The 24,495-nt window shown below is 39.2% G+C and overlaps 2 protein-coding genes across 2 annotated transcripts in view; both read right to left on the reverse strand.

Annotated features, from left to right (window-relative positions):
- Window positions 1-24,495, reverse strand: part of adgrf6 (adhesion G protein-coupled receptor F6) — a 102,453-nt gene that overhangs the window by 37,325 nt on the left and 40,633 nt on the right. The window contains exons 19-26 of the mRNA XM_032586107.1: window positions 23,824-23,865; window positions 22,022-22,162; window positions 21,729-21,899; window positions 20,673-20,714; window positions 20,415-20,555; window positions 20,123-20,293; window positions 18,979-19,020; window positions 18,722-18,862 (exon numbers count right to left, since the gene is read on the reverse strand). Of these exons, the coding sequence (XP_032441998.1) occupies window positions 18,722-18,862; window positions 18,979-19,020; window positions 20,123-20,293; window positions 20,415-20,555; window positions 20,673-20,714; window positions 21,729-21,899; window positions 22,022-22,162; window positions 23,824-23,865 (891 nt within the window). The remainder of the gene's footprint in view (window positions 1-18,721; window positions 18,863-18,978; window positions 19,021-20,122; window positions 20,294-20,414; window positions 20,556-20,672; window positions 20,715-21,728; window positions 21,900-22,021; window positions 22,163-23,823; window positions 23,866-24,495) is intronic.
- On the reverse strand, window positions 1,390-9,253 carry LOC116734038 (adhesion G protein-coupled receptor F5-like). Its single transcript, XM_032585160.1, has 13 exons — window positions 9,097-9,253; window positions 8,957-9,015; window positions 8,720-8,865; window positions 8,437-8,649; window positions 6,995-7,204; window positions 6,773-6,910; window positions 6,510-6,688; window positions 4,569-4,733; window positions 3,068-4,471; window positions 2,921-2,962; window positions 2,481-2,540; window positions 2,239-2,305; window positions 1,390-2,156 (listed from the first exon to the last, which is right to left on the reverse strand). The coding sequence occupies exons 1-13, from the start codon at window positions 9,187-9,189 to the stop codon at window positions 2,083-2,085; spliced, it is 2,850 nt and encodes a 949-aa protein (XP_032441051.1). The 5' UTR covers window positions 9,190-9,253; the 3' UTR covers window positions 1,390-2,082.

A 24,495-nucleotide genomic window follows, 5' to 3' on the forward strand; every position in this document is an offset into this window, starting at 1 on the left:
TATTCACCTATTTGAATAGGTTCACCTATTCCTAAATAGGTATTTTATCTATTTAGGGCGGTGAAATACTCTTCCTAATAATCAATAAAAAATTAACAGCATTAAAGCAATTAAACCCTTCTGACTGCTGAGGTTTGCTTTAGTTGCAAAAATAATAAAAAAATAAAAATAAAAAGCCAGAGAGAGGAGTCTGCGGTACTACATCAAAACATTCCATCAAACCTGACAGGGTAAAAAGTCTTAGTGTCTTAAAAACTGTTGCACGTTAAAAGCAAGTTCTCTAGTCAAATAAAACCATCCAAAAGAAGACATTCATATATTGCTGGAAGATAGATTTCTGTTGACTGCTGAAAAGTTTGCAGCAGAAAATGGCCTCAAAATGAATGAGCAAACATCGGCCAAAGACTGAGTCACTTTGCAGCTTTATTGTTTTGAAAATGAAAACAACTTTTTCCAAAACTGGAAAGAAACAATCATGGAAATATGTGTGAGTGGAAACAACCTGAGTGTGAATGTCTGTCAAACTTGGTCACTTATATTCAAAAGCTTAAAATAAGTAAATTACTTTGTGTTGATGCAATGAAAGCACCGACATTCGTCTGGTCATGTAAGGGTGGACTATTTACACAACAGCAAAACAAAAAAACTACTGCAGCAAAACAATTGAGCAATTTTTGCCAACACAGGTAATTAAAACATAAGATTAACAGGGGAAAGACACAGTTTTGAATTTGGCATAAAAATGATTAGCAAATAACTTTTAAACCTCAGTTAGGACAGTTTTCCCTCACTCTTGAGATATATTTTAAATTACAACAAAATGACTGTCACACTGTCATAATTTAATAGTTATTTTAGTACTTATTAAAATGATGGGCCTAATTTATAGTATGCTTTTGACAGTTGTGCCTTAATAAATGGGTTGTTAGTTCTAACAGAAATATCAGCTTTAAAGAAGCATTTCTGTGTGACATGACAGAAAACACTGAAATAAACACATTATAATGACCTTTGTGTTGTATCACAAAGTGTTTAATTTATAATTCCACAAAAAACACAGAATAATATTAAGCAGATGCAACTACAGCAAATTTTCATTAGGACATGTTAACATATTATGAGAAAAATTCCTCTGCAAGTTAGTTATACCTTTAAACATGACAGAAAAAGGCGCTATATAGTTTTCATAAAATAATAAAAAAAGAGGTTGAGGAAAATACCCTGATCCAACTGAAAACAAGAAAAGTAACTTTATTTACTGCAACCACTGAGCCAAGCGTTTGATACAACTGCCCACCAGATTCCACTGTGTGGGATAAAAGGGAACAAGTTTTGTTGTTCCCAATGAACAACTCTCATTGTTCATTGTTAATGAACAATGAGAGTTCATTAACTCTCATTGTTTTATTTTCAACCTTCTGGGATCTGCAGCTGTTCTGATAAAATGTTCTTAATTATTACCCAAGTCATCTTCAACTCATCTAATGTCCACATCTTTGAATGGGAATCAAACCAATATCCATATTTTACGTGAATTTCTGTAGAGATCAACATTTCACTCAGCTTTTGAATTAGCCTTCAACATTTTTAAAAAATACTTCTTTTTAACTCCATTTTCTAAAGCGGCACCATTATATCTTTGCTTTAATTTTAAATGTAATTCCTAATATGACTGTTTTTACGTTGTCATATTTTACATAACTTTTCTTTCAATCATCTATGAAATGATCTTGTGTAACATTAGTGGAAGAGTTCAGGGTTGTGGAAATTATTATTTTATTCTTTTCAGCTCTCTACGTTGCACTGTAAAAACTCCCATACATTCTGACTGTGAAGGTGTAGGCTTCACAATATCAAGACAGAAACAGCAGTAAAGTGCACAAGAGATGTGCCACTGTGTAAAAATCCTATTTCAGCTTCCTTCATAAGTTTGTGGATGGAACTTTGTGCAATGGTTATGATGCTGGACTATTTATAGCATCATAACCATTTTTTATCTTTAAAAAGCAGCATTTACAAATCAATTAACAACAAAAAAAGAGGAATTTAGTGCTTAAATCTGCAGACATGATGTGAACTGATTTAGATGCTGCTGTATGACTGTGAGGAGTCAGTGTTGCTGCTTGTGTTTGGAACTTGTGAAACATGGTACACCCCTGGAAGACAAACAACAACATGTCAATCACGATAGTGAACTCAAGTTCAAAAATGATCGTAATGAACATGAAAACAACTTACCCCTTCTCCGAAAAATTCGGTTTATGATGTTTTCTGCTCTACTGGAGGAAGTTCCTGCACTAGTGCTCTACAGTAGGAAATAGGTGTGACATTAAAAGTTTGTTTTGTGTATATTTAATGAAATCACAGGTCTATTGTAGGCTCTTTGACATATCAGTAATCCAAAATGTAAAGCTGATCAAATTATAGATTTATTTATTTTTTACAGTTTGGTGAGCTTTAGTTTTCAAATTAGAACTTACCCTTGTGCGATTAGAAGTAGAGCTTAATGCAGGCACTTGTCGCAAAACAAGAGAGCGGATCTGAAAAGAAATATATTTGTTAAAGAAAAAACTAATAAGTTTGGGGGGAGGGGTGTGTGAACTGGCAAGCATACAACATAACTAATTTTGATATTTTTGTTAAGCTAAGCTAATATCCTTTTCTGTGGTGACTTAGATTTTGTAGAAATTTGAGCAACATGTATTTACTAGTCCCTTAGTTTGGATGTGAGACCAAACCAGACATCAGCCTTATTCATCAGTTGAATGCAGATTTTTCTTTATCACATAGTCTTTGTTACAGCTATTAGTGTGAAAACCTGTCTGCCCCTTCATTTTGAGAAAGTACTAGCACATGCAGATCAATAGTTCAAAATAAACAAAGAAAATAATTACTACAAAATTTTAAGAATTCAACCTACCTTGGCATCGAATAACGTCCCAAACACTAAAATGAAGAAACCCTGAGGAAGACCAAAAATTACTTCATCAACAGAGTACAAGAAAAATGAAGAAAATAAATACTGAAATGCCAGCAACAAACTGCGTTAATTTTCCGGATCAAGTACCTGCAATGAGTTGAAGAAAGCAAAAGCAACATGGATCCCTCCATTTGTTGGGTCCACCATGGTTCCAATTCCCAAACACCAGGTCAGTCCGAATAGCGGAGTCAGTACAGCCACACATCTTAGAATGACTAGCAGGGCATTTTTCTCATCTGCCTGGGCTTGGTTTCCAGTGCTTCGTCTTCTGAGCATCTTGTACAAAACCACCAGAATGACCAAAATATTGAACACAACTATGGCCAAGGCAGGGATCACTAAGGCCAGGAGGGCCTTGGTCTTTGTCCAGTTTAGCCAACAAGCTAGATCTTCCCTTACATATCCACCCCCAGGTGCAGTGGCAGCAACTGTAGTAACAGCTATGATCAGAGGGCAAACGTATCCCACAGTCAAGCCAATGGCGAACATGGTCCATTTGGACATTTGGGAGAAGACCAAGACTGACCGGTACAAGAGCAGCAGGCTTGAAACAAGCATCCAAAAGAACATGGCGAGATAGAAAAAGTGCATGAAAAAAGTCGCTGCACTGCACGGTCCAACTGGAACTTTGTAGTCCTCGCCTGGGTTTTCTGCGGGGTTCTTTGAAATAGCGGCCCCAATGATGAAACAGATGTCAGCAATCAGCAAGGACAGGGCTGTGTTAACAATGGCAACATGGCGCATAAAGGCAGTGCTGTTTTTGGTAAGGGGTCGCCATACAATTCCTTCAATGATGAGACAAATAACTAAGCTGATCATTGATATTCCAACGCCGATATATGTCATTATATCCAGTAATAATCGTAGTTCTTCAGGGATGGCAGTTGACATAAGAATTGAGAACGATGTGAGATGGTTGCAGGTGCAGGTTACAGTATCGTTTATATCAGAAACAAACCTACAGCCCTGGTCATCCCAGGCACCAAGATTATCTAAGAGGCTAAAATTCCAGAAGACGCACTGAGGATTCAGTTCCAGAGTGGTATTGAACTTTTGATAGCTCAGAGTGACGTTCCGAATGTTTTCATTTAATTTTACAAGCAGGACAGCAGCATTGATGGCATTGTCAGGTTTAGTTTCATTGCTGGTGGTGTCGGACGCAGTAAGGTTAAACGAAGAATTCCGTGACGGCATAATGTTGTGGAGGGTGGAGAAAACAATCGTGGTTATAAAGACGTCACTGAGGCCTGTATTTTGAAGGTTTATGGAGACATTGGAGGTCAAGGCATCACTGAAAGAGTTGCTGAATTTGGACCTGCCCATCTGGATACGTCGAGAACTTAAAGTAAAATTTCCATCCAGTTTGTTAGAGATTGTCTCCATTGAGCCAAGAAGTGCTGAGCTAGAATTTTGGGTTTCATTTGAGTTCAGAAAGTTCCAGGAGTCTTTTGCATCATCACTAATGAGGACATCGACAGTAGCTAGCACATTCTGTGGATGAGAAATAAAATATTGGGAGTGTAAAATGTTACCAAACTTATTTGTACCTATTTATGAAGAGGTTAAAAATATAGATCGTTCCACATACCTTCATAACGTCTTTAGTAACCACTTTTGAAACCTCTGCGATTATATTTAATATGTTAACAATAGCTGATATTGTTGCCGAAGATTTTGAAATTCCCCCCTCCTCTTCTGTGACAACCTTACTTAGATTTGTTGAAAATACCTGAATCTCTTCTTCCTTCAGATCCTAAGACAATGAAATGTGCAAAAGGAAGATATCAAAAATTGGACAAAGTCAACAAACAAAGGAAAGGAGCAGGAGTAGAGGAGTAAAGTTCTGAATTTTAAGTTTTTTTTAGGTGTAGGTTGTTTTTGGATTTGATTGATAACTGCAAAGAGGTCGACAACAGAGAAGTAGTAATTTCTTCCATAGCCACAAAAGAGGCATTAAGCATTTGTGAAATAAAGCCGTTTATCAAGCAAATGTGCAATATCAATCTTATGGCACTAACTTAACATTTTGAAACACAGCTAACTGTCTATAGACTGATTTTTTATTTTTATTTTAGGCATTGAGAAACTGATCCGAATTGTGCCAGGTCTTGAAGAAACAGTGACTAGAAAGACGGATGTGCTGTGAAAACACTAGCTGTTGGGGCAAGTCCAAAAGGATCTAGGTTGGGCAGTAGTCTGTGATATTTTTCCATCAGTTATAAATGGTTTCTCCTTCCTAGCCGCTGTAACTCCACAAACTGTTTTCATTGTCTAATGTTTTTGTTTCATTAATCTTCCATGATACAAACCTTATAGAATTGTTATTCTATCAGAATAATGGTGCGTTAACACTAAACGCATTCACATGTCCAATGCTACAAGTTTGACGTGTGTGCACTTTAAATGCAGACGATTGAGCGTTCACACCAAACACATTTCGCACGTCTTCCTTACATTCAAAATCCATATGTAAGCACATTAGATGCGTCAAAATCGCTCTGGTTTTCTGTTGCCGGCCTATTTGTCGGACGGCCTGACACGTCAAACACTCCAAGCGCTTCAAACGTGCCTCCATGGGCTTTTGATGTACCTCCACATAGACTATGAATGTAAATCAGATGCGCAAAACACATTCGGTGTGAACACAACATAATAGTTCTTATGCTCAAGATGAATGAAATTTGGCAGGTTCTAGAGGATCTCTAGGTGGCTGCTTGAAAAAAAGAAATCTATTTTCTGTGGAGCACCTTGATAGAAATGATTTCAATCAAGTTAATTAACTCTACTGAACATCCTAATTTTTCTGGTACAGAGGATCCCAGGTATTTGCGTGGGTTTAGGATCTTAACTACTGGTGAATGGCTGAAATCCATCCAGCCATTCAAAACCAGAGCGATTTTGACACGTCTGCACATAGAATTTGAATGTAATGTGGACGTGTGAAACGTGTTTGGTGTGAACGCTCCATCGTCTGCATTTAAAGTGCACACACATCGAACTTGAAGCATCGGACGCGTGTAATGCGTTCGGTGTTAAGGCACCATTTTTCCAATAGAACAATTATAGAAGGTTTGTATCATGGAACATTAATGCAAAAATAGCCTGTCAAGCAGCATTGTGTCTAGATATTCCAGCTTTCCAAGCTGCCATACCTTTTAAGTATTTTAGATTTGCTGTATGAAAAATCCGCAGGGGCTCCACTTTGCTTTCTCTGATGTCTTTGGTTTTTGTTTCTAACTACACCTTCAACAGTTCTCTTAAAACCCTGTGATGGAATGTGACAACTAGAGTTGCTAAGATGGAACAAATGGCACACAATTAAGATGTTAAGAAGACACTGAGAGGAATATATTGGTCCTTTTCAACACTTCAAATGAGGGTTACTAAGTTGTTAATCATATATGGTGCGGATTTCAGTAGGAAGCAACAAAAACAATTTATAGGCAAATCTATAAATTGTTGCAGGTCTGCATCATAACATCAACCATACTGTAATTCATGAAAAATACTATAGTATAAAGCTACCTACCACTGAATTAATAAGTAATTCATTGATCTTGGTTACAATGCAGGAGTCCTCCACAAGTTTCCATTCTCCTGATGCCTGACACACTGCACTCTTGTGCCCCTCCAAGCCAACAGGGCACATTGCGGTTGCTTTGTCACCGGTTCGTCCAGACCCATACACATCATTGTCACATACAATAGCTTAAAGGTGCAAAAATATATACAATCAATGAAAACAAAACTAAAAGAGAACAAAATATTTCATGTTTCAAATGCTACACTTACGATCTGTAAAAATCGTCAGGGTTGTTGTTGCGCTATAAGTCTCGTCTTCAGCAACTTTACATGTGAATAGTTTTGTTTGTACACTGCAGCTTTGCATTGGATATTCATACTTGATGCAGCCTGTATCTGCACCGGCAACTGTGGACATTTAAAATGTTTATAAAGAACTCTGAGCTACACTGATCAGCTGAGCAATATATAGCACATTTGTTTCATACTTACCTGAAGTTAAAAGCGTTGAACCATCATACCACCTGACAGTATAAGGGGACTGCACACAGCAGACGACTGGTTGTTTTTGTCCCTCATTGCATTTCGCCAACATTGTTTGCTGGACTCGCACATTAGGAGCTGATCTGATCTCATTTGTTCCCACATTTCTGTCTTGGATGAAAGTAATAGTGTCTCCTGGCACTGAGCATTCATAATTTCCTGTAGTTAAAAATTCATCAGAGTGTTTATTGATTTAATGAAGTCCAAGCAGAAGAATTGCATGAATACTTGATCATGTTGGTGCTAATAACTAACTCGTTTTGATTATACGGTGTAACTATAACTCAAAGGAGAGTGGTTTGCTTGCAACTGGAAGGTTGTGGGTTCGATTACCTGCCACACAATGTGCTTTTGGGCACATCTGTGTTTGGTTGTGAACATATTAGTAAGAGGCTGGGTGAATGTGGCTTGACTGTAAAAGTAAAATTTCCTTACTAAAATGTGTATATTGTAGTCTTTAGACAAGGGTCCTTTGTCCTTAAAATCTAATCTAAATGAGCCGAGTTCTGACCTGCCATCTGTTTTCTGTTGTTTGCATAAATATTGTTACCTTTTTGATCTCATAATTCCTTGGAGCACCAAATTGTTATTCATTTCTTAACATCTGGTCTCCTGTAATTCACTTTTCATCGGTTTTACAAAAACCAATAGATCGGTTACAGAGTGTTTGAAGTGCTTGTGCTGGACTTCTAACCAAGTTGTCTTACTCTAGTTTCACCTGTTTTTGGATTGTTCCAATTCTTTATTGGACAATGTGGTGATTATTGCTTCCTGACCCAGTATTTGGTTTAGATTCTGTTCATGCTACTAGTTTACTTGGATGTCAGAGTAGGATTTGGTGCTTGCCTCCCCAATTCTCTTCTCTCTTCAGAAAACTCAACAACCTTCTGGACTGACTGACTCAGAAATGAGTCTCTCTCCTCTACACAGCTTAATTAAGAAGTTTTACAACACAAGACAAGCACAGGTAATCTTCTCATGTTTTGAAATTATTCACTTTCATCTGTTACAAAATAGCTGGAAACCTTCCTTGTTCTGTGTGATATTTGGATCCAGTCATTTTTTGGAATTTTTCTGGATGGGAAAAACAACTGTCAGCTGGATTAGGCATTAAAACATGACCTTTGGTTGTATTTTGACCTTTGTGGACTGAGTGGAAAATAGTGCTCCATTTAGATTCTGTATAACAAATAAAGAGCTTTAAATGGACAACTGCTCTAAATATTCTACTGACCAAACTGGAACATGGGTTGGTTTTCTGTCATTGGGATGAAAACTGACGTAAAGAATTGAGCTCTCAAGACGCATACTTGAATAAAGGATACACTGTAATACTTAAATTTCACATTTTAGTAATTATTTTTAACTTTGTAAATTTGTTTTTAACTTACCAGCATCACCAAGAATAACGTTTTCCACTGCCAGCTTGTACTGACTTCCAGAAATAAACGGTTTGTGCCGATGTGACCCGATTACAACATTGTTAAATTTCCATACAGGATTCTTACTGTTTCCCATTTTGGCCTCGGTAGGGTCACATGTCAGTGTCATGGTTTGACCAGTATAAATGAACTTATTTACATCTGACCCAAGTTGAGTTGAACCTTTAAGAGAAAATTAGGTCAGTTACTTTTTGCCTCTTTTTGAATATATTTCTAGGTATTTTAGACTTACTGTAGTACTTTGCAGTCACTGAGCCAATAACAGGAGCAATTGATGTCAATGCTGCCGGGAGATTTGAATTGACTGAATTCAGTGCAGTCGCATCAAGTGATCCAGATTTGACCTTGACAGTAAAATCTGTTACAACACTTCCTTTCCTTCAGGGAAAAGGAAACCAATAACATTGTATTGAAACATACATTAAGACTACTGACTTAACATTTACTTTTAATGAAGAAACATATATACCTGAATTTTGTCACAGAAACACTAAAGAAGCCATCCAGTTTGCGATACTGCTGCTCAAGCTGCACAAGAAAAAAAATCTGATTAATTATATCAACATTAAAGGACACCTAAAACCTGTTACTGAAATATAAAATACTTACCAATACAGTGATATTTCTTGAAAGGGTTTTGTATCCAGGACTGTCTGGATTGTTGTACTCCTCTATAAAATCCATCTTCAATTCAACTGACATGTCTATTGCTGTTTGTTTGAAATAAGATGGATAATTTTATTTTCAGGGTTTCTCAAAACAAATATTACACGTGAAACACAGATTCTATAAATAGACAGTATTCACTCTCCAAGCATCAAACACCCTCATTAGGTGAAAAAATATACATATACAAGTTCGTAGATTTGACAGTGTACAAAACAAATTCAGATAGCATCTTGCCTACTGAGCTCCTTATGTAATGTTAAAGAGGAAAGTTATTATGTTAGCTTAAATTTTGGAAAAGCATGGCTCTCCTTTTCCTCCTGTTAGCCGGGTCGCGAGTGGATGTCATCACGGCTGCAAAAGTACGGCGAAACAGAATGACGTCACAGATCACAGAGTTTAATCTCATACAAAGCAATCGACAACAAAGCTGCAGAGATACAGAGATATGCATTTTCTCATGAAAATAAAAACACACAAGGGAAGACAGACGAACACAAAACATATAAGACAGACAAAGGCGCCCTCGTGGAGAAAAGATGAAAAAAAACTCTCTCAGCCCCTCTCCGGTGCTGCCCTGAAATTTTAACCAAAGAGGCGTTTCCCTATTTAATATATGCAAAGAAGGCGTTCTGCTCTTCGACCAATTAGAACTCCCTCAGGCCCCCAAAGAAAGTTGTGACTTCCTGATTTATAGCAAAGGTGTCTGTTTTTTTTATCTAAGCAAAGGCGGACCACTTCGTGCCCATCGCTGCCTGATACGGAAGATCCCTGGCGCCAAACGTCCTAAGATGAGATTTCACAGACACCTCCGTAGTCCCCACTTCCATTGGAATGCAAATTTATTGCTCTAGTGTGGGGGAGGCAAAGGGCCCTGCTCTGTCTGCTTACCGCATCTCAGACGAGACCTGTTCCAAATAAGAGTATTGTATATAACTGTTACACATGTCGTAGATTAACTGTATTAAGCGCCAACAAATAATCATTTTCCTTTACAGTAACCAGACAGAGCCTGGTGGCCGTCATACAGAAAATCTATGATCATCATGAAAAACTCACTAGAAACTATCAAACTGTAAGCAGTAATAGCTGGTCTGTGGACAAGTTCAGTTTCCTCAAAACCAATGACGACGTCTGACAAAGTAAGTTAGAATTTCTCTGTTCTTGCAGCGTATGCATACACCTAAAAAGTTTATGATTTTGACATTGCACTGTGTGACAAAACAAGTATGGTTTAATTTCACAAATAACAATGTGTGTGTCAAGCTTTAAACAAGCAAACACATTCCTGCTTCTACTCCACAAGTGTAAAACGTTTAGTAAAATGGGCCAAAATCAGCTCAAGAGTGCTCACAGGCCAAAAATTTAACTTTAAAAAAAAAAAAATCACTTAAAGTTTTGAGAATATTTTTTCTACTTAATAAACCAAGTCTGAAATATTTTAATTAAATAATGAAGATGGTCTGATTTTTGTAGTAAAGGACTGTGTAAATTATTGTTGAACAAAAGCTTCAAAAGGGTTCCACATGTTTCCAATATTGAAAGAACAGCAATATCTTTATTAATTTATTATTACTGAAAAAGACATGGTCTATCCTTAGTAAAAATATTATATGTCACTCTTTATTTAAAAGTTTAAGAATATAATTAAAAGCAGATTTGAGTGCACCAAAGTCTGCTTCAGTGCTTAAGTCAATGGACAGTTGTGGTCCAATCAACCGTGAAATGAAAGAAAACGCAGAAAATGTGGTTATTAAAAGATAGAAACTTTGTGCTATTTCTAATGTTTTTGTGAGAAGACTAAATTTTTGATAAATGGGAAAAAAAGTCTCCATCTGGATACAACTATCTGCGTGTTTGAACACATTTGTAACATTACATCATCACAAGAATCATTCCAAGGGCTGCAAATTGCCTCCAGATTGAACTTTCGACACCTGTCGTACAAAATATATTCAAAAAAATATACAGTAGTAAATTTAAATTGTAAAAATCTCAATTCACCCTAATGGCACAGCATGAATAATCTAAATGATAGCCTTCATGATATGTTTAAAAGTAATTTTTAAATTTATCATTACCTGCAGCAGTGGTAGTAGTTGTGGGGGTAGTAGTTGTGGAGGCAGCGGTGGTAGTCGTGGGGGGAGAGGTGGTAGTTGTGGGGGTAGCAGTGGTAGTTGTGGGGGCAGCGGTGGTAGTTGTTGGGGTAGCGGTGGTAGTTGTGGGGGCAGCAGTGGTAGTTATGGGGGCAGCGGTGGTAGTTGTGGGGGGAGCGGTGGTAGTTGTGGGGGCAGCGGTGGTAGTTGCGGGGGCAGCGGTGGTATTAGTTGTGGGGGGAGCGGTGGTAGTTGCGGGGGCAGCAGTGGTATTAGTTGTGGGGGCAGCAGTGGTATTAGTTGTGGGGGCAGCGGTGGAAGTTGTGGGGGCAGCGGTGGTAGTTGTGGGGGCAGCGGTGGTAGTTGTGGGGGCAGCGGTGGGAGTCGTGGGGGGAGCGGGGGTAGTTGTGGGGGCAGCAGTGGTAGTCGTTGGGGCAGCGGTGGTATTAGTTGTGGGGACAGCAGTGGTATTAGTTGTGGGGACAGCGGTGGTAGTTGGGGGGGCAGCGGTAGTAGTGGTGGGGGCAGCGGTGGTATTAGTTGTGGGGACAGCGGTGGTATTAGTAGTGGGGGGAGCAATAGTAGTTGTGGGGGCAGCAGTGGTAGTTGTGGGGACAGCAGTGGTATTAGTTGTGGGGACAGCGGTGGTAGTTGTGGGGGCAGCGGTAGTAGTGGTGGAGGCAGCGGTGGTATTAGTTGTGGGGACTGCGGTGGTATTAGTTGTGGGGGCAGCGGGGGTAGTTGTGGGGGCAGCGGGGGTTATTGTGGGGGCAGCGGTGGTATTAGTTGTGGGGACTGCGGTGGTATTAGTTGTGGGGGCAGCGGGGGTAGTTGTGGGGGCAGCGGTGGTAGTCGTGGAGGCAGCGGTGGGAGTCGTGGGGGCAGCGGTGGTAGTCGTGGCGGGAGCGGGGGTAGTCGTGGGGGCAGCGGTGGTAGTCGTGGGAACAGCAGTGGTAGTCGTTGGGGCAGCGGTGGTAGTCGTGGGGGGAGCGGTGGTAGTCGTGGGGGGAGCGGTGGTAGTCGTAGGGGGAGCGGTGGTAGTCGTGGGGGCAGCGGTGGTAGTCGTGGGGGGAGCGGTGGTAGTCGTGGGGACAGTGGTGGTAGTCGTGGGAACAGCGGTGGTAGTCGTGGGGGCAGCGGTGGTAGTCGTTGGGGCAGCGGTGGTAGTCGTGGGGGGAGCGGTGGTAGTCGTAGGGGGAGCGGTGGTAGTCGTAGGGGGAGCGGTGGTAGTCGTGGGGGGAGCGGTGGTAGTCGTGGGGGCAGCGGTGGTAGTCGTGGGGGCAGCGGTGGTAGTCGTTGGTGCAGCGGTGTTAGTCATGGGGGCAGCGGTGGTAGTCGTGGAGGCAGCGGTGGTAGTCGTGGAGGCAGCGGTGGTAGTCGTAGGGGGAGCGGTGGTAGTCGTGGGGGCAGCCGTGGTAGTCGTGGGGGGAGCGGTGGTAGTCGTGGGGGCAGCGGTGGTAGTCGTGGGGGCAGCGGTGGTAGTCGTGGGGGGAGCGGTGGTAGTCGTGGGGGCAGCGGTGGTAGTCGTGGGGGCAGCGGTGGTAGTCGTTGGTGCAGCGGTGGTAGTCGTGGGGGCAGCGGTGGTAGTCGTAGGGGGAGCGGTGGTAGTCGTGGGGGCAGCGGTGGTAGTCGTGGGGGGAGCGGTGGTAGTCGTGGGGGCAGCGGTGGTAGTCGTGGGGGCAGCGGTGGTAGTCGTGGGGGGAGCGGTGGTAGTCGTGGGGGCACCGGTGGTAGTCGTTGGTGCAGCGGTGGTAGTCGTGGGGGCAGCGGTGGTAGTCGTGGAGGCAGCGGTGGTAGTCGTGGAGGCAGCGGTGGTAGTCGTAGGGGGAGTGGTGGTAGTCGTGGGGGCAGCGGTGGTAGTCGTGGGGGCAGCGGTGGTAGTCGTGGGGGCAGCGGTGGTAGTCATTGGGGCAGCGGTAGTAGTCGTGGGGGCAGCGGTGGTAGTCGTGGGGGCAGCAGTGGTAGTCGTTGGGGCAGCGGTGGTAGTCGTGGGGGCAGCGGTGGTAGTCGTGGGGGCAGCGGTGGTAGTTGTGGGGGGAGCGGTGGTAGTTGTGGGGGCAGCCGTAGTAGTTGTGGGGGGAGCGGTGGTAGTTGTGGGGGCAGCAGTGGTAGTTGTAGGGGCAGCGGTGGTAGTTGTGGGGGCAGCGGTAGTAGTTGTGGGGGCAGCGGTGGTAGTTGTGGGGGCAGCGGTGGTAGTTGTAGGGGCAGCGGTGGTAGTTGTAGGGGCAGCGGTGGTAGTTGTAGGGGCAGGGTTTGTGGTCTGGATGGTCACAGTTGTACCTGAAAAAGTAACAGCTTAGACAAGTTTGATGCATCATTTGTTGAACTGAAGTCCACTGATTGCATAAAACAGACAAATACAAGGAAATGCTAAAAGTAGATGAGAAGTCATTCATCAATACCTTTATGTTACATTGAAAACAAATTCTAAATTCCAAAGATTTTTTCTGCTCTTAAATTCTCTGGTGTATTTTCTGAGAATTCACAACTGTCGCCATGATCTTTGTTTAATGACTACATTTAAATCAGAAAAGGCTTATTGGGTTGTTCCAGTGACCATTTGTCTCTGAAATGTCAGAGTGGCAACATGATGGCAGGATGACATAGAATGAGATTTTTTTTTTAAAAAGTAGAATAATGTGCCTCAGATTTTTAAATTCTGTGTTATCCTTTGAATCACATAAAATTCAAAGGATTTTGAAAATATTTAGGTCCATACTCCCATCATATGGAGTTATAGTTTACTTTTTTAGCGGCTTATCTTAACTAATAAAATCTCCTACATCTGCAGCCTACATTTCACTGGGAAATGCAGAGCAAGTGACTTGGATAATTCCTTATGTACTTGTCACATGTGTTGTTCCGTTTGTGGCACTGGATGTTGAACCTAATGGAGAAAAAGTATTTGAACTAACCACACAGCTTATTTAATAATGTGAAGAGTTTACCAAGATAGCTTGACTGGATGTATGAATGACATGAAGGTGACTCAAGATATCTTGTTCTAGCTAGGGACAATACAGCAGTCATTATAAAACAGTGTTTCTAATTTAAAAGAAACAACTGCTCTAATCTTAATTCTTTTGTTTTTAACAAGGGTCTTCTTAAAGCTGAATTTTTATCCCTTATCTTAAGTTTTGGGTACCCTAAACTTAATTGTTGTGACATCTGTTAAAGTGCTAATGGCTGTCCTGAAATACGAGGATAATAAACTGTCCGTTGCACTTGCTTAAAGATGCAATTGTTCTGAGTTTTGGAGACTCTGGTGCAGGAGTAAATTAGAAGTGGCTGCATGATCACTATGTTGTACTTATTCGAAACTGAAGGGATAGTAGGAGAGGCCGTCATATTTACAAAAAATAAATAAATAAAAAAATAAAGAGAAAAGGGTCAAAAATAAAACGGTAGATGGAAAAAATCTTGACAAAATTATTAGTTAATATGAACAACTCTTGATTTTTTTCTGTTTTTAATCAATGTTGGAGTTTAAGTAGTAAATATGAGAAGTTTTTTAATGCAAGCTCCATTCCCAAATAAAAAAGGGCATTTATACCAAAAGGTTACAGATAATCCATGCAATCACAAAAACTGGACTAGACCCTTGACACTACTCAGACCAAAAATAAGACAACTGCTTTGTTACGCAGTGTCAGCAGTGTTGGGTAAAAGAAATGAAGCTGATTTCTAACTTGTGTCCTCTTACTGAAACTTTGATAGACTGCTCTTAAGTTGCTTTTTATATTAACAACATTTTATATTTTTACAATTTATAGCATTTTATATCTTATTTTTTATTTTTATTTTATCTACAACTACTACTCAGTGGTAGTTGTTATTGTGTCTTGTCTCTATGCTGTAACTGCGAAGTAATTTCCCTGCTGGGATGAATGAAGTACTTCTATTCTATTCTATTCTATTGTTTCTATTTTCCTTGATTTTGTCAATGACACATGCATGTTAAATTTCTCTGTTTATCATTCAAGGGTCAGGTCATTTTCAGGTGAGACTCTTAAAAAATAATCATTTTTTAAGATTAAAAAATGATCGACTTGGAAATAAGTCGTATCATCTTAAGCTTGTTGGAAAGTAAATAAGTCTACAGAGCAGTGGAAGCTAACAAGCTAGTCAGACAAAAACTATGTACTTTAGCTAAACTGAGTAGATTGACACTTAAGCTTCCTTAGTATATTGCTTTTAAAAACACTCTCAGTAGTTTTTGTGATTGTGAACAAATAACATCGTCATCAAAGAGGAAAGGAGCTAAAAACATTTAGCTATACAGAAAGAAATAAATTACTTCCTACCAAGGGACGGAAAGGTGGGTATCGGGCAGGTGTCAATATCTGTTGAAAGAAAATATTGGGAGTTGCAAAAGAAATACAATATATTAAAAAATCACTATGTACATAATGAGTAAGAAATGCTAAAACATAAAAACTTGTTACTCTCACTTGACAGTGGCTGGCAGTAAGTATTATTTGGAGGGAGCGCATTGATGCATCCACAGGTATTGTTCAGAATGCTGCTGCATTGGCCATAAGTGGAGCACATGTCACAAGGCCAGCCATACTGATCCTCACATCTGCACTGGTAGCTTCTATTGTTAGGGGAGCACACTGAAAACGAGACAGGCTGTTCACATTGAAACCATTGCTTCCAATACAGTAATGGGGCACACAGTTTTACCTGTAGAAATATTCATGGTGGAGAGCTGGACGCCTTCACTGAGGCTGATGGGGTAGCTGATGTTTCTCAGCTGCTCTACGACTCCAACATCTCTGGTTGTCAGCTCAAAAGAAACAAAGAATTGATGGATGACTGCTAGGGCTGTGGAGGCTGCAATTAAAGTAGGAAGGAAAACATGAACCAATGCTTATCACCAGAATAATACCATTAAATGCTTTCTTTTTATTGCATTAAGCATCTTTTGAGTCTTACTTGTAATTGTTATTGCTGTTGTTGGAGGACAGGGTGTAAAGTCTGTAAAGATTAAGAAAAGCCTTTAGTATATGAAATATAGACACTAAGAAGGCATTGATTGATCAGTTGCTAGCTCATTTAAAAAAAGATCAAACACTGCAGTAGGATGATGGGGCAAAACTGCTGTTTTAAATAGAAAATAAAGGGATTTAGGAGTAACTGGGGAAGGAATCCAAAAATGTTGCTTTTATTTTGAATGAAAGAGTTGTTTCTTTGCTAAATGTCCACTGTTGTGTGTGTCAACTTAAGCTCACAATAAAACATTAGGCAGATGTAAAATACAGAGTTTTTAGCAATACATGGACCTCCAACTAAGTACTATAATACATTGTATGCACAAATTTCAGTGTGTGCTAGTGTATATCTATTGCTACCAGTAAGGCATCTGGGATCTATTGGGGAAAATGTGTAATAGCTGAGCTTTTATAAAATCAGGGAAGGTATGTGAGGAAGGTTGGAGATTACATTTCATATTCACATGAATCCATCGGCTACTCACTGTATTGATCCTCAGCCTGGCAGTACTGTCCACCAGCAGGAATGCCACTGATGCATCCACATGTGTCACCAGTGATGTTGTCACATGATCCATATGTTACACACTGGTCACATGGCCAACGATATTGATCCTCACATCTGCACTGGTAATCACCACTGATTGGAGAGCAGACTGCAGACAAAACAAAGGAAATATTTCATCAGTTTCACAAGATGAAGCAGTTTGCTTTATTGAAATTGGTTCAAATGTCTCTGTTAAAGCCTCAGAATCCACTGAAAACTGTTTAGCCCTACCTGTAGTAATGTTAACATCAGAGATTCGCAACTTCCTGTTCATGCTGATGGTGTTGTTGATGTTCCTCAGCTTTTCTACAACTGTAACATCTGTGGAGTTCAGCTCAATGGAAAGCAGGTACTGATGGAAGACTGGAGGACCTGTAGAGGCACAAATGAAAGAAGAAATGAAGAACAAAAAGGATGATTACCAATGTAACCCTTTCAACTATGTACTGTTGAGTGACTGATCAACATGAACCATGCTTTCAGTCTTACTTGTTGGTTGTGGAGTTGTTGTGGTGATTGGACATGCAGTAAAATCTGTAAAAAAGAGGAAGCCAGAAAAAGAGTAAGTGCTTGACACAAATCCATTCTCTGACATTCCTGAAGAAAATGATTTTGCTCTCACTCTCAGTTAGCTCCAGTAGAACAAGGCCTCCCATCAATAACGTGAGTTTCAACTTTCCAAGTTGTAAATATTTATTGAAAAGCACCCAATGTCAGAATTGAAACTTAAAAACCAACAGGTAGCAAACCAATTTTCTAAAACCAATATGGCTGCCACACATAACCACCTGCTTTTGGCACCAGATATTGTTTGTATGCCTTTAAATCAGTCAACAACATAAATATACTGTAGGTGAACAATGTTAAAAAATCAAAACTGAGAGAAAAAACAATGCAATTAGCTTAAATTGCTACATCTTGTTAGCCTTTCTTTAACACAGTTAGCAAACCCTGCTGGTTTTCTATCTGGCTTTTAAGCTAGGTGATAAATTATTTGAAGCCTATACTTTTATCCTACAGGTATTTGTATTATCCAATTTTATTGCAATACTTTAATAGCAGGTGACGCTATTTTTAAATGTACAGTACAGACCAAAAGTTTGGACACACCTTTTAATTCAATGAGTTTCCTTTATTTTCATGACTATTGACATTGTAGATTCACACTGACGGCATCAAAACTTATCTAACAGTGAAATATAAGAGGTACTGATGCAGAAACATATTTTCATTGGACATTAAAGTCGTGTAAATCAAAGTATAAGAAGAATTATTCAGAGAAACAATGAAATGATGATAAAGGATGGTATTGAGAAAGATTTCAATTAAATAAGTGACTTTTAATAAAAAATCATTTGCTTCAGGTAAGAAAAGGCACCATTTGTTCCTCTGTCCATTAATAAGTAAGAGACAATACTGGACAGGAAGCCAGTCTATGACAGAGAAAACAACCATAAACACACAAGGTTCAAAGAGAACAACAGTCATTCCTCTCCACATTTGGGAAATGTATTAAAATGATCTAAATATGTTTGTTTTGTGCAAGTCTGACCTGTTGTTTCTTGATTCATGGACATTACATGATACAGAAAGATTTAGGCTAAATTGTCAACCCAACAAACTCTCCAGATAAACTCACTGTATTGATCCTCAGCCTGGCAGTACTGTCCACCAGCAGGAATGCCACTGATGCATCCACATGTGTCACCAGTGATGTTGTCACATGGTCCATATGTTACACACTGGTCACATGGAAAACGATATTGATCCTCACATCTGCACTGGTAATCACCACTGATTGGAGAGCAGACTGCAGACAAAAAAAGGAAATATTTCATCAGTTTCACAAGATGCAGCAGTTTGTTTTATTGAAATTGGTTCAAATGTCTCTGTTAAAACCTCAGAATCCACTGAAAACTGTTTAGCTCTACCTGTAGTAATGTTAACATCAGAGATTCGTAAGTTCCTGTTCATGCTGATGGTGTTGTTGATGTTCCTCAGCTTTTCTACAACTGTAACATCTGTGGAGTTCAGCTCAATGGAAAGCAGGTACTGATGGAAGACTGGTGGACCTGTAGAGACACAAATGAAAGAAGAAATGAAGAACAAAAAGATGATTACCAATGTAACCCTTTCAATTATGTACTGTTGAGTGACTGATCAACATGAACCATGCTTTCAGTCTTACTTGTTGGTTGTGGAGTTGTTGTGATTGGACATGCAGTAAAGTCTGTAAAGATGAAGACAGAAAAGGAGTAAGTCCTTGACACAAATCCATTCTCTGACATTCCTGAGGAAAATGGTTTTGCTCTCACTCTCAGTTAGCTCCAGTAAAACAAGGCCTCCCATCAATAACCTGAGTTTCAACGTTCCAAGTTTTAAATATTTATTGAAAAGCACCCAATGTCAGAATTGAAACTTAAAAACCAACAGGTAGCAAACCAATTTTCTAAAACCAATATGGCTGCCACACATAACCACCTGCTTTTGGCACCAGATATTGTTTGTATGCCTTTAAATCAGTCAACAACATAAATATACTGTAGGTGAACAATGTTAAAAAATCAAAACTGAGAGAAAAAACAATGCAATTAGCTTAAATTGCTACATCTTGTTAGCCTTTCTTTAACACAGTTAGCAAACCCTGCTGGTTTTCTATCTGGCTTTTAAGCTAGGTGATAAATTATTTGAAGCCTATACTTTTATCCTACAGGTATTTGTATTATCCAATTTTATTGCAATACTTTAATAGCAGGTGACGCTATTTTTAAATGTACAGTACAGACCAAAAGTTTGGACACACCTTTTAATTCAATGAGTTTCCTTTATTTTCATGACTATTGACATTGTAGATTCACACTGACGGCATCAAAACTTATCTAACAGTGAAATATAAGAGGTACTGATGCAGAAACATATTTTCATTGGACATTAAAGTCGTGTAAATCAAAGTATAAGAAGAATTATTCAGAGAAACAATGAAATGATGATAAAGGATGGTATTGAGAAAGATTTCAATTAAATAAGTGACTTTTAATAAAAAATCATTTGCTTCAGGTAAGAAAAGGCACCATTTGTTCCTCTGTCCATTAATAAGTAAGAGACAATACTGGACAGGAAGCCAGTCTATGACAGAGAAAACAACCATAAACACACAAGGTTCAAAGAGAACAACAGTCATTCCTCTCCACATTTGGGAAATGTATTAAAATGATCTAAATATGTTTGTTTTGTGCAAGTCTGACCTGTTGTTTCTTGATTCATGGACATTACATGATACAGAAAGATTTAGGCTAAATTGTCAACCCAACAAACTCTCCAGATAAACTCACTGTATTGATCCTCAGCCTGGCAGTACTGTCCACCAGCAGGAATGCCACTGATGCATCCACATGTGTCACCAGTGATGTTGTCACATGGTCCATATGTTACACACTGGTCACATGGAAAACGATATTGATCCTCACATCTGCACTGGTAATCACCACTGATTGGAGAGCAGACTGCAGACAAAAAAAGGAAATATTTCATCAGTTTCACAAGATGCAGCAGTTTGTTTTATTGAAATTGGTTCAAATGTCTCTGTTAAAACCTCAGAATCCACTGAAAACTGTTTAGCTCTACCTGTAGTAATGTTAACATCAGAGATTCGTAAGTTCCTGTTCATGCTGATGGTGTTGTTGATGTTCCTCAGCTTTTCTACAACTGTAACATCTGTGGAGTTCAGCTCAATGGAAAGCAGGTACTGATGGAAGACTGGTGGACCTGTAGAGACACAAATGAAAGAAGAAATGAAGAACAAAAAGGATGATTACCAACGTAACCCTTTCAATTATGTACTGTTGAGTGACTGATCAACATGAACCATGCTTTCAGTCTTACTTGTTGGTTGTGGAGTTGTTGTGATTGGACATGCAGTAAAGTCTGTAAAGATGAAGACAGAAAAGGAGTAAGTCCTTGACACAAATCCATTCTCTGACATTCCTGAGGAAAATGGTTTTGCTCTCACTCTCAGTTAGCTCCAGTAAAACAAGGCCTCCCATCAATAACCTGAGTTTCAACGTTCCAAGTTTTAAATATTTATTGAAAAGCATTCAATGTCAGAATACCATCTAAAAAGTCTCACTTTGCTGATCTAACTCATTTTCAAAATCCAATATGGCTGCCACACATAATAACTGCAAAAATTGCAGTTATGTGGTTTTGGCACCTGTTAGTTGTATGCCATTAAATAAGTCAAAGACATACACATAACTGTGCAAGTTTAATGTACAATCAGAAATAAACAATGCTATTAGCTTAAATTGCTTCTTCTGGTTAGTTGGTCACTATAGTTAGTACAACCTGCTAGTTTTCCATCTGGCTTTAAGGCTAGGTGTTTAATAAGTTGAAGCCTATCCTTTTATCCTACAAGTATTTGTATTATTCAATAATATTGCAACACTTTAATAGCAGGTGGTGTTTTTAATAGATGTATCACCTTCTCTAACCGTCAATATCATAGATACTGATGCAGAAATGTAGTTTGGTTTGGCATTAAGTTCCTGTTACCTAAAGAACTAAAAGTACTCATTTGCTATGAAAAAATGAAAAGATGATAAAGAATGGTATTTAGGAAGAATTTAAATGTATTAAAGAAGCTAAAGTTTCAATAAGTTTGATGGTACAAGACAGCAAACCAGTCAATGAGTGGGTAAACCATCAGACACAGACCAAGCTTCAAGGAAAAATGCTGACAACAGTCAGGATCCAAGAACTTTATTTCTTCAAATATTTAAAGATTAGATTTTCCTCATTGGTGTTAAATGTGTAAAAATTATCTCGTCGTACTTTGTTTCATGCAAGTCTGACCAGTTGTTTCTTGATTCATGGACATTACATGATACAGAAAGATTTACCCTAAAATGTCAACCCAACAAACTCTCCAGATAAACTCACTGTATTGATCCTCAGCCTGGCAGTACTGTCCACCAGCAGGAATGCCACTGATGCATCCACATGTGTCACCAGTGATGTTGTCACATGATCCATATGTTACACACTGGTCACATGGAAAACGATACTGATCCTCACATCTGCACTGGTAATCACCACTGATTGGAGAGCAGACTGCAGACAAAACAAAGGAAATATTTCATCAGTTTCACAAGATGCAGCAGTTTGTTTTATTGAAATTGGTTCAAATGTCTCTGTTAAAGCCTCAGAATCCACTGAAAACTGTTTAGTTCTACCTGTAGTAATGTTAACATCAGAGATTCGCAAGTTCCTGTTCATGCTGATGGTGTTGTTGATGTTCCTCAGCTTTTCTACAACTGTAACATCTGTGGAGTTCAGCTCAATGGAAAGCAGGTACTGATGGAAGACTGGTGGACCTGTAGAGGCACAAATGAAAGAAGAAATGAAGAACAAAAAGGATGATTACCAATGTAACTCTTTCAACTATGTACTGTTGAGCAGTGTTGTATAGTAACAAAGTAAAAATACTTCACTACTTTACTTAAGTATATTTTGGAGTACTTCATACTTTCCTCGAGTATGAAAATTTTTGATGACTTTCACTTTTACTTCACTATATTTCCGAACTTAATTGCGTACTTTTACTCCGATACATTTTCAATGTGTGGTTTAGTTACTCGTTACAAAAAAGCGAGAGAGAGAAACGCAAGTGTTTTGACCCCACCTACTGATTAGCAAGTAGCAAGTAGGCTACCGAACAAAGTCCATAGCCTACTTACCTGGGCTTGTTCATCACCACCAATAGGATACACCTGTTTCGCTTCTCCCATTAAACACAAAGCAAGTCTCGCAATCAGCAGCAGCCACATGGAGGAGGAGACGGAGACCACAACGACTGCAACTACGTCGGACACGGCTCCAGGGGAACCACCAGCTGGTGATGAGAGCCCATGGCCTTATTTAAACACAATACACTCTTTCGTGGGTGTTAAAGATTTTGTCGTACCGCATGCAGTGTATGTTATTCCTGCCCGAAGATGTGGAAATTCTATCTTACAAAAACTCCCCGTCCAACTTGAAGAAACACATCGAGGTAACGTCTTATGAAATGGTTATAATCCTCCTGTTTCAGTAACTATAGCTTGGTCACTAGGCACTACTGTATTGTGAAACGTTGACCATAAATGAACTTTGTTTGGCATTGTTTCAGTTCCACACGTGGTGTATTTAGCTTAGGCCTAATGTTGACTGTAGCAGGCTACCTAGACTCCTCTGTTCAAGGGGGGACAGAAGCCATAGCGATAGCAATTTAGACTAAATTTAACGAATATAGGAAAGGCATGCAAGTTCAAAACCAGGTTTACAGATGCCAATAAGCTGCATTTCCCTCCCAATTCTTTTTTTCTTTTGCATAATGACCAGTTGTGTGCACCACCTACTGACTGTAGGATTGACTGATTCACTGATTTGTGAAGTAGAGTAATCGTAACAGCTCTTTCTCTTCATGTTGGCCGCATTTTCTGTACTATTTATTTTTCTCATTTTCAGCACTGACCTTACTTGAAGGGAAAACTTAAGGCTTACAAAAACTTTGTATTTTCTGTCCTGGAGGGTATACTAAGAAGCTGGTTCAGTTGTAAAGCAGGTTAAGTTAACCTTGTGCTATAGGTAAAGCACCTAATTTTCTTAACTAAATGATGCCTGCAGGTATATCTATTAGCAGGTTTAATTTTGCCTGCACTTGGTTGTGTACATTATTTTAAGTGTATTTGACAAGTTTACCAAAATATAAAAAATGTCATTCAAACTGCATTTGCTTTGTTTTACTTTTTACTTGTACTTTTCATTACATTACTTGAGTACATCCATTTTTACAGTAATTTCCATACTTAAGTACAAGAAGTTTCAGATACTTTAAGACTTTAACTCAAGTAACATTTCAGTCAGTGACTTGGACTTTTACCAAAGTCATATTTTGGAGAGGTACTTGTACTTTTACTTGACTCTGAGATTTGAGTACTTTATACAACACTGCTGTTGAGTGACTGATCAACATGAACCATGCTTTCAGTCTTACTTGTTGGTTGTGGAGTTGTTGTGATTGGACATGCAGTAAAGTCTGTAAAGATGAAGACAGAAAAGGAGTAAGTGCTTGACACAAATCCATTCTCTGACATTCCTGAGGAAAATGGTTTTGCTCTCACTCTCAGTTAGCTCCAGTAGAACAAGGCCTCTCATCAATAACCTGAGTTTCACCGTTCCAAGTTATAAATATTTATTGAAAAGCATTCAATGTCAGAATAACACCTAAAAAGTCTCACTTAGCTGATCTAACTTATTTTCAAAATCCAATATGGCTGCCACACATAACCACCTGCTTTTAGCACCAGTTATTGTTTGTATGCCTTTAAGTCAGTCAAAAACATTAACATATCTGTGAAATGTTAAAAAATCAAGACTGAGAGAAAAACCAATGCAATTAGCTCAAACTGCTACATCTTGTTAGCCTTGTTTATCACAGTTAGCAAACCCTGCTGGTTTTCTATCTGGCTTTTAAGCTAAGTGATAAATTAGTTGAAGCCTATGCTTTTATCCTACAGATATTTGTATTATCCAATTTTATTGTAATACTTTAATAGCAGGTAGCGCTATTTTTAAATGTATATGCTTATCTAATGGTGAAATATAAGAGGTATTGATGCAGAAATGTATTTTGATTGGACATTAAAGTCGTGTAAATCAAAGTATA

The sequence above is a fragment of the Xiphophorus hellerii genome, chromosome 15 (assembly GCF_003331165.1).
Source record: "Xiphophorus hellerii strain 12219 chromosome 15, Xiphophorus_hellerii-4.1, whole genome shotgun sequence".
NCBI lineage: Eukaryota > Metazoa > Chordata > Actinopteri > Cyprinodontiformes > Poeciliidae > Xiphophorus > Xiphophorus hellerii.